Here is a 9921-nt window from a genome sequence, read left to right as displayed (position 1 = left end):
TATCCTAACCAGTGGAAAAACTGAGGCACAGAGAGCGAGCCCAGCCCAGGTCTCGTTTGCCCAACCACTGTGGCACTGGGCATGGAGTGGCGGATGGATGAGTGGTGTGCAAGCCAGACCTGCAGACCAGCAGCGGCAGGGGCGCAGGGAATGCCACCAGAACCCCCAGCTGCTGGATGGTCTGCCATGTTATTCCCTTGCAGAGCCAGATGGGGAGGTGTGTGGTAGGCAGGAGGGCTCCAGGAAAGGGGCTGCCCACAGCCAGGATGCACTAGGCAGCCTGTGGCCCCTTCCTCTAAAACCTGCTCTGAGGCCAGAAAGCCATGGCAAGGTTGTTTCCACCTTCATCTTCCTACTGAGTGTGACCTTTGGGAAAGAAACTGTAAGACCAGGCCGGACGCGGTGGCTCACACCTGTAATCCCAGCACTTTGGGAGGCCGAGGCGGGTGGATCACTTGAGGTCGGGAGTTCAAGACCAGCCTGGCCAACATGGCAAAACCCCATTTCTACTAAAAATACAAAAATAACAGCCATGTGTGGTGGCAGGCGCCTGTAATCCCAGCTACTCGGGAGGCTGAGGCAGGAGAATCGATTGAACCCAGGAGGCAGAGGCTGCAGTGAGCCGAGATTGCACCACTGCATTCTGGCCTGGGTGACGGAGCGAAACTCCGTCTCAAAAATAAAAGAAACTGGAAGAGAAGAAAAACAGACGCTCTGGTCTGGAGCCCAGCACTGGGAAGCTGGAATGAGGGGGAGGGTCAGGGTCCCACCTGTTTGAGTGTTGCCAAGGTCAGAGGCCATCAGCCCAGGGACCCACGCCCTCACCCCAGACCCCTCCCCCCTCCCCGCAGGGTGTGCCTGAGGCTCCTGGTCCCAGGTGAAGCTGGAGGCCCTGGTATGGAGGGGCTCTGGTTGAGAGGGGCTCCAACTTGGCACTGCATACCGGCTACCTCTGAGCCCTGAAACCAAGGGGCTGAGGTCCCACCCCAGGTCACATCCTGGCACCTCGCCACAACAAAAGCACCCTGTTCAGCCACCTGCGGGGAGGGGGCACGGGAAGAGCAGGGCAATCACAAGTAAGAAACATGGACCATTTCTCAGGCCAACAAGGGTGGAAACCCCTCCAGCCCAGGCTCGAGGCCCACCTGCCCTGTTTGTCAACTTTCCAAGCGTAGCCTTGCACAGTGCTCCATCTTACGAAACCAGGCCCAGAGGCCCCCAGGGGTGACCAGGGTCACTGGGGGTCCCCAGCTTCCTTGGTTCCCTCCTACGGAGACCCCAGAGTGCAGGCTTGCTGGGGAGAAGCAGGACCGAGGGGCAGGTGCAGTTGGGGAGGCCCCTCTCCTGCTGTGTGGAGGGCATGGGACCCGACACACTCTGAGTCTGGACTAGAGAGGCTCCCAGGCCCTGGACAGGGTATGTGGCTACACCCACGGCTCCAAAGAGCCAGTCCTCTGCTCAGGCCATCCTGCCGGAATCTTCATTGGCCAGTGTTGCGGCAGGTGACAAACACATACCTGGACACCTGCCCCACATTCACCAAAACCTGAATCTCAACTCAGATACCCACATGGCCACCCTCAGACATGCCCACTAGACTGGGAGCAGGAGGAAGCAGCCCCCACCCTCAGGCCGACCCCCGCAGCTCTCACTGTGTCCCAAGCTGGGGTCTGGAACATTTTCTGGGGCCACCTGGGGCTGTGGAGGCCCCTGTGCGTGCTAAGTTTGGGGCAAGGACTACACACAGAGGTGTCACAGTATCTCAAGAACAGCCTCAGAAGGGAAGGTGTGAGGTGGGGTGGGCAGGGCTGGAGTGGGGGCAGGCTCTGCTGAGGGAAGGTGGAGGCAGATGGGCAGGACTGGGGAGCGGGGATAGGCTCTGCTGGCTCTTCCCAGCCCCAGGGGACTTCAGAAGAGCAACATGTTTGGCAGCTACATTATAACATGTATTTAAAAGCATTAAAAATATCTGCTGCTATAAAACCTCCGCCTGCAGGCAGGAGTTTATTGGGAACCACGAGTGTGCGGTGCTGGGGGCATCTCTCAGGCAGGCAGGATGGGCCCCCAGGCTTAACTCAGGACACCCCAACGGGACTGAGCGGCCTGTGGCCCTCGGCCTGTGGCCACCAAGCTCCGCCTGGCCCAGGCTCCCTGAGGAAGCAGAGTCCTGACTTCCAGGAAGGACAGGACGCGAAGGCAAGAACCCTCCTGGCCTGTGGGGCCACAGCACACCTTCCACGTCTGCGGTCAGCACTGTCCTTCCAGCCTCCCAGCCCCGGGCCCAACGTTCAGGTTAATAAGCAGAGCAGTTATTCGGCTCCCGGCGGGAGCTCCCCCGTTAGTTTCCAGGTTGTGAGCACATTCATACTTAAGACTGTTTCTCTTTGTGTTTTAAGGGTCTGTCTCTGTAGTAAACTGAAATGTTAACAGAAACGCAGCTGGGCCCCTCCCAGCGTGGTGGGCGCTTGGGGCAGGTGGGGCCCCCCCGGTGGGGCGGGGCTAGAAGGTGGCTTTGGAGTGTCCGAAGATGCAGATGGGGAAGTGCTTCACGTGGGAGGACCACTGCGCGGCCAGCTGGAAGAACTTGACATCGCTGCACTCCACACCGTCGATGAGGACTGTGGGAGAGGGCTGCCTGACCACCTGCCCGCCTGTACGCCTTTCCGCCCACCCTGCCCGCCTGTATGCCTGCCCGCCCGCCCGTACGCCTGCCCGCCTACCCTGCCCGCCTGTATGCCTGCCCGCCCGTCCGTACGCCCGCCCGCCTATACGCCTGCCCACTCTGCCCGTCTGCTGGTCCACCCTTCCTGCCCAGCCTGCCCACCAGTCCACCCTTCCTGCCCAGCCTGCCCACCCAGCCCGCCTGCCTGGCCTGACTGCTTGCCCATTTGCCCGGCCTGCCCACCTGCCTGCCTAGCCCACCAGGCTGGGTAGCAGCTGGGGTGCAGGATGAGAAGGAGCCCCATGTTGGAGGGCACTGACACCCTCCTCAGGGACTCAGGGGATCCAGAGCCATGCTGGCTCCTGAGGATACCCCTTCTGCCCCCTGCCCTCCCACACCTCAGAGCCCTGGGGCTGGCATCTCCCCCAGGGCTGCCTGCCGATGGAAGAATCAGACCCCACCTCCTTCCACCAGGTGCTACTTGTACACATCCACCTCCACCTGCACAGGTGTGGGAAGAAGACATTGGAAGCCTCCTTAAAACAGAGACCCCTGTGGGAGACAGAGCCACATCAACCTGGAGGTCAGCTGACCTGAGCTCCGTTTCTGAAGTTAATTGCAGAGCATCTTCTCTAGAATACTTTGAAATTATAAGTCATCATTTTTAGGCTGGACATGGTGGCTCACACCTGTAATCCCAGCAGTTTGGGAGGCTGAGGTGGGGGGATCACCTGAGGTCAGGAGTTCGAGAACAGCCTGCCCAACATGGCAAACCCCGGTCTCTATTAAAAATACAAAAAAATTAGCCAGGCGTGGTGGCAGACACCTGTAATCCCAGCTACTTGGGAGGCTGAGGCAGGAAAATCGCTTGAACCTGGGAGGCAGAGTTTGCAGTAAGCTGGGATCACACCACTGCACTCCCGCCCCAGTGAAAAGCAAAACTCCGTCTCAAAACAGAAAAAAAAGTCTGTAGATACAGTTGCTGATATAAAAAAATAAAGTCATTATTCTTAAAAAAGCAGAAAGGGTTGAAAACTCCTTTCTCAGCATTTAGAACACTGTCAGCCTCACCAAGGGCTTCGTCGAATGTGCCTACGCCTCAGGTGGTGGAAGGTGCGCTTTACACCGAGATGCCGCAGCTGCCGTGTGGGCTCCGAAGTGGCCCTGCTGTGCTCTCGCCTGTGCCCCACTCCACACAGACCCCGGGAGCGCGGAGCTCACCCCGAAGCATGTTCTGCTGCTGCTTGGCAGTGCAGATGAGCCGGCTGATCCCCTCGATGCACTGGCTCTTGGATTCCACATCCCTGTCCTTGGCTTTCTTGGGCAGAAACATCACTGGGAGGAGAAGAGACACGCTGCTGTCACTCTGCTGCTCCTACAGGGCCAGGCCCGGGGCGTGTGGGGAAGGCTCGGCCCTGCACACCCAGGAAAACTGGTGACCGGCCCAGCTGGCCTCTGCCTGAGGCTCTGGTCACAACTGCCTGACCCTCACTGCCCTCAAGTCATGCTCCCTCACCCCACCAGCCCTGCCTGTGCACGTGGGTTGCCCAAGGCCAGCTGGGGGCTGCCATCCCTGCAGGCTTCGAGCCGCCCTCTCCCACCGAGCAGCCCCACCTCACCCTTCTTGTTCTTCTCCTTGGTGACCACGGTCATGGACATGGTGGGCGTGGCCGCAGCCTCGCCGCTGCTGGGCAGCCTGCTGACCTGGAGGGACCGGAAAGTGCACTTGAGCGTGTTTTTGGTGGCAGGCAGGTCCTTCTTCTCAGCGTCCCTCTTCCTGTCCGTGGGCAGTGCTGCCGTCCAGTAGTCCACCTGCAGCCCCATCAGCTCGGCACCGACACCCTGGCTGGGAAAGGCAGAGGGAGGTGCTCACACCTGCATCCTTGCACCTGGTGATGGGGGCGTCACTGTCCATGTGACAGGCCAGGGGGTGACAGCCAGCACCTGTCCCAACTTGCCAGCAGAGGGGCGCCGGGGGCTTGAAGCCTGCTCTGTGGAGCTGCCCACATGCCCGGTCACCTCCAGGAGGGTCCTGCACAAATTATAGGGAGCCTGGTGACAGGCCTGGGCGGCCTGTCCACCCGCTCTCCGCGCTGCCCCTCGGAGTCTTGAGGGCCCACGTGAGCCAGCTCCCTCATTCTCAGCCTGGAAGGAGCTGGAGGCTAGAAACACAGGAGGCGGGGGGGCCGGGGGTCTGTGGTGGGAGCCCTGCACACAGCACCAACACCATGCCTGGCCTCAGGCCCCACAACCCCCAACAGCTTAGCTTCACCTGAGTAAGGTCTGCTCCGGAGAGATCCGGGCAGGCTATCGGGGCTGCAGCATAGCTGTCAAAGCTAACCCCATGGGACTGTCTAGAGATTCCCGTTTCTTGTGCCTTCTGCACTCAGCTTGATTTTTAAAAGCCCCAACTGTGTAGGGCCAGGTGCAGTGGCTCATGCCTGTAATCCCAGCACTTTGGGAGGCAGAGGTGGGTGGATCACAAGGTAAGGAGATCGAGATCATCCTGGCCAACGTGGTGAAACCCCATCTCTACTAAAATACAAATAATTAGCTGGGTGTGGTAGCATGCACCTGTAGTCCCAGTTACTCAGGAGGCTGAGGCAGGGGAATCACTTGAACCTGGGAGGTAGAGGTTGCAGTGAGCTGAAATTTCGCTATTGTACTCCAGCCTGGAGACAAAGCAAGACTCCGTCTCAAAAAAAACAAACAAAAAAAACACACAAACCCAACTGTGTGTAGAGCCAAGAGACAGCCCAGCATAGCACCCACATTTATTCACCGTCCGGCAGTTTCTGTCCCCCAGAGGTCCTGCCCCCAACCTCCGCTGTGGCAGGAGAGGACCCAGCCGCCCTGCAGAGCCCCTCCACCTGTGCGGCTGACAGGATAGGTGCCCTGGGAGGTGGGTGTGATGTGGGGATGGCCAAATCAGGCGGCGTGTGATGCGGCGGGCAAGTGAAACAGGCTGACCCGCATCTTTACCTGGGGGAGGACAGGCCTCCGCTCACTGACGGGGAGGAGGGTGGGGTGGGCGAGGCCTCCTTGGCCGCGGGAGATGTGGACGGTGGGGTGGAGGAGAGTGCACTGGAGCCCGAGGGGGCCGCGTCGTCCGAGTCGCCTTTGGGGAGAAGTCACAGAGCCGGCTGAGCCCACCTGTTGGGCTTCCCCGGGTGGCACCAGGATGTGGCCAGAAGGCCAGGTAGCCCCTGGGGGTGCAGGGTGGGAGTCCCTAGTGGCCTGTGTGAGATGGGGGGGTCTCGGATTCTCCTAGGTTTGGGAAAACGGCCCTGCCAGCCTTGGTATGGGGCTTCAGGAGGACAGCGGTCCCTGGAGGACAAACCCCGTGTGGAGCAGAAGCATCATAGCCAGACTGGGACTCGTGGCTGTCTGGCCCCAAAGGGCTGGTCTGGTCTGCAGGACCAGAGTGACGGTGCTCCCCCGGGGCTCAGGGCGCCCATGAAGGTGTTGGGACCACTACCCATGGGCCACTCATAAGGCCTCAGGGTCGGATGGGGTTACCTGATGTGGCCGAGGATGGCTCCACAATTCCAACCTTCACAACCTAGAAAGTGACAGGCACTGGCTGGTGGAAGCCATGTGGTTCAGCTTGCCCACTACCCTCCCCCTGTGGCCACCACTCCCAGATACAGGAGGGCCAGGACAGTGCCGGGTCCCTCCTGCCTTCTCTCCCCATCTGTGGAGCAGAGCCAAGCTCAGGGCAGCCACATGGGGACAGACAGCGCTCAGGGAGCTCGGGTTCAGCAGGAGGGACTGCCCTCTCCCAAAGGCGGCCTTCAGGGCAGCAGCAAACCATGTGTCCCGTAAGACCAGGACACCGGCAGGAGGGACCCTGGTGGGCCGACAGGACAGACCCAGGACCTGGTAGGTCTTACATGGCAGCCACGAGCCACAGGTGGCTGCGTAGATCCACCATGAATCCCAGTGACAGAACAGGGCCTTGGTTGCGGGAAGGCCTGTGTGCCTGGGCACAGATGCTCGTCAGTGCAGAAAGCGCCTTGAGCAGCTGCTGTTCAAGATGAACTCCGCCCTCTCAGAGGGCCGGCCATCGCCCCAGAGCCCTCAGCAGACCCAGCCACTGGACGGTGCATAGAAAGGCCTCTGTTCTACCAGTGGGGAAACTGAGGCCCAGAGACCCCTCCCCTGCCTGGGCAACTCATCTGCCAGGCCCCATGGATCTCACAGCAGACACCTGGCGGGAGGGAGGCCACACAACGGGATGACAAGATGGACAGGAGGCAGGCTGTGGAAACCCAGGCCTGGCAGGGATCGGCCTGGCTGGCAGAAGCAGCCCTTGCCTTGGGCAGGAACCGAAGCCCACACACCTGCAGGCCACAGCCCCAGAGTAGGCAAAGGGAAGCTCCCTCGGGGCCCTGGGCTCCTAGAGGACAGAGGTGTCCTCCCAACCTGGGAGGCAGTCTCCTCTCCTGAGACACTGGGCCAAGCCCGCTGGGTGTCCCTAAGGCCTTGCCCCACCGACCTGTCTCTGCTTCCACATATCAGCCCCCCAGGCAGAGCTGGGGGGAACCAACAACCTCCGGGCCCACACCCCACTCCGGCAGGGGAAGGAAGCAAGCTTTGAGACAGGCCACATGGGAGGGCAAATACCCAGCTCACATCTGTGGGAGGGTTTTGGAATATATCGTCAATCCCCAAATGTTCTGACTGTAAGACATGTTGGCAGGTGAGCGGTTTCCCGTCACATACAGCTGGCCAGTACTCACCCCAACAAAGGGAATGAACTTTTGGGAGGACTCTTCGTCAGGGCTAAGAGCAAGGAAACAGACAGTTAAGCTCTCCTCAGGGCACAGCCCCGCACGGTGGGCACAGCTCCCTCTTGGCCTGAGAACCTGGCGCGGCCCCGCCGGACAGCCTTGCCTCAGTCGGCCCTGCCCAGTGTGCTCCAGCCCCACCCATCCCCAACCACTGCCGGCCCTGGCCTGGCCCCTCCTGCCATGCCGCCATGCGGGAAGGACAAATGGGTCTCTGTGCACCCATGGGCAGGAGACCAGGCCGGAGGGCACAGCTCTGCCGAGGGATTCACTCTGTGATCCTCAGTGCCTGACGCCACACAGCCAGCTAAGCCCCGTCTAGCCTGCGCCTCCACTGACCCACCAAGCTGGACACTCCCTGCTCCACTGGGAGGAGGGCAGCTGCCTGTGCCCCAGGACTTTCAGGCACAGCCGGGACCTTCTCCGGTGATCAGCAGCACCAAAGCCAGGGCGGGGAGGTTTTCTCCAGACCATCTGGGTAATGTCCATGCCACAGGAGAGACCAGGCTTTGGCTGCCGTGGACCACCGTAGACCTCCGTGTTCTACCAGAATGCCCCATACATGGCCTGCAGGCGGGCCCAGCATGCCCGCGGCCGGCTGTGTCTGAGTGAGCTGACGGGCTCGGTGAGTGGTGGAGGTTTTGCCTGGACTTGACTCCACACAACATCCAGCAGAACAGCGGCCTCTCCTGGAAGTCAGTCACAGCCAATCCATGTGAAGATGCCAGGGGTATGAGGGCAGGAGCCGTGGGGCTGCAGAGAGGACGCGTCTGTCTTCCCCTATGATATGGGCAGCTCAGGCAGGGCTGTCCTGTGGTCCAGCTAGTGCAGGCTCCTGCTGACCGTGCCACTGCAGCCTGGGCTGGGCCCGGAGCTCTCCCGCAAGACAAGGGCCAGCACAGCACAAGGTCCTGAGACAGATGGGGAGAGGTGGGGCATATCTCCTCCTAGGCCCCACAGAAGATCCGCAGGGCAGGGCCTATCCTGAGTGGTGGGCTGGCTCTGGCTCCCCTCTTTCCTGCTCTCCCCTGGCCTCAAGGCTCCCCGTGGTCTGCACTTAGGAGGTGCCTCCCCACCTGGCTTCCTCAGCCAGACCACATCAGTGGCCGGTGCTGTCTCTCTGGGCAGTTTGCCCAGCTGTTTCTTCCGTCTCGTTTCCCCAAACTGCAGAGTCTGACATAACAAGTGGCTCTTACAGGTGGAGACCACGCACACACACAGTGCAGAGAAGTGGCCACTGCCCCTGGAGCACCGGGGACAGGCCAAGGCACAGGGCGACACCCGGGACAAGAACGGCCAGGCCAGCAGGGTGCTCCCTCAGGGACAGCCCTGCACCAGGTGCAGAACGTGGGTCTGCCCAGTGGCCCCAGCCCTCCCTTGGGTTGTTTCCCAGAACAGGGTCATTGAGGGAGAATCCCTTGCAGGAAACAGGCCTGGGGAGGATGCCACAGGCCCAGCCTGGCCTCTGCTGGGAGCACTAGCTCCAGACCAGCAGCACTGTCTCCCCAAGAGCCCTGCAGGGCAGAGGCTTAACCCAGCGCTCCCCACAGTGTGTCCACGAGCAACACACTCCCAGGAGGCAGCCCCTGCAGCTGGTCCCAGCAGGTGCCTTCCCAGTCTTTGCAGGGCCGGCGTGAGGGGACAGCAGCAGGCAATACCCACCCTCCCCGGACGCTAACCTGGACAGTTCCCATCCTACCCTGGGCAGAAGGCCTGGTAATGCCTCTGGATGAAACCACCTACAGATTCCATCCATCCCATTACAGATGCCCCCAGCCCAGTTCCACTTCTAAAGAGAAGAGAGTTGAAACAGAAACTTTCCCCTCTTGTCCATTTCAGATAATATAAGGCGCTGCAAATCCTGTGTTTAGGACCGCCTCTGCCTCAGGGCGGCCTCTTGGCCCTGCAGCACCCTGGCTCTGTCCACAGCTGTCAGGCAGGAGCACCTCGATGTGTCCTTGACATCCCACTATCCTCACCGGGCAGATCGGCGTTTGGAAATCTCAGTGACATCAGTGTCCTTCCAGGCACACGAAAGCACAGAAGGCAGGAGGCAGCTCCTGGTCCCCAGGGCATGGGTGGCTCCAATCCCCAGGGCCACCTGCCCTCTGCCAAGCCAGACCCCCCAACAGCCATGGCAAGGTGGCCTCCTGTCCATGCTCTGCTCCGAGGCCCACAGTGCAGTGTGTGGCAGATGAGGGCTGAACGCAGGAGACGTCACAACACAGGGATGTTGCTGGAACTCTCAAAGCCAAGCTGCACCTCTGGGCCATGCAGACAGCACCCGGCCCCGGACATGGGCCGGTATGACAGGGGTGACACCGGCTGGCCACTGAGACCTCACCCTGACCCCGGAGCCACACACATCCGTGGAGGCAAAGTGGTCAGGAGTGTAAGGGGCACAGAGAGTGCAGACGCCCTGGGGGCCACTCTGCATGGCCCTGGGGAAGCTGCTGGATGCCTAAGCAG

General features: G+C 60.9%; 1 protein-coding gene across 9 annotated transcripts in view; it reads right to left on the bottom strand.

Moving 5' to 3' along the window:
• Nucleotides 1–1924: 1924 nt before the first annotated feature.
• PACS2 (phosphofurin acidic cluster sorting protein 2) overlaps nt 1925–9921 on the bottom strand; it is an 82868-nt gene continuing 74871 nt past the window's right edge. For all 9 annotated transcript variants that reach the window (XM_017505426.2, XM_037730227.1, XM_037730230.1 and 6 more), the window contains 6 exons: nt 7405–7447; nt 6182–6224; nt 5645–5780; nt 4282–4508; nt 3884–3997; nt 1925–2618 (listed from right to left, as the gene is read on the bottom strand). In XM_017505426.2, coding sequence (XP_017360915.1) covers nt 2500–2618; nt 3884–3997; nt 4282–4508; nt 5645–5780; nt 6182–6224; nt 7405–7447 — 682 coding nt within the window. In that variant the 3' untranslated portion in view covers nt 1925–2499. The remainder of the gene's footprint in view (nt 2619–3883; nt 3998–4281; nt 4509–5644; nt 5781–6181; nt 6225–7404; nt 7448–9921) is intronic.

The sequence above is a fragment of the Cebus imitator genome, unplaced genomic scaffold (genome assembly GCF_001604975.1).
Source record: "Cebus imitator isolate Cc_AM_T3 unplaced genomic scaffold, Cebus_imitator-1.0 Scaffold338, whole genome shotgun sequence".
NCBI classification, from domain to species: domain Eukaryota; kingdom Metazoa; phylum Chordata; class Mammalia; order Primates; family Cebidae; genus Cebus; species Cebus imitator.
This window is presented reverse-complemented; position numbering and strand designations above follow the sequence as displayed.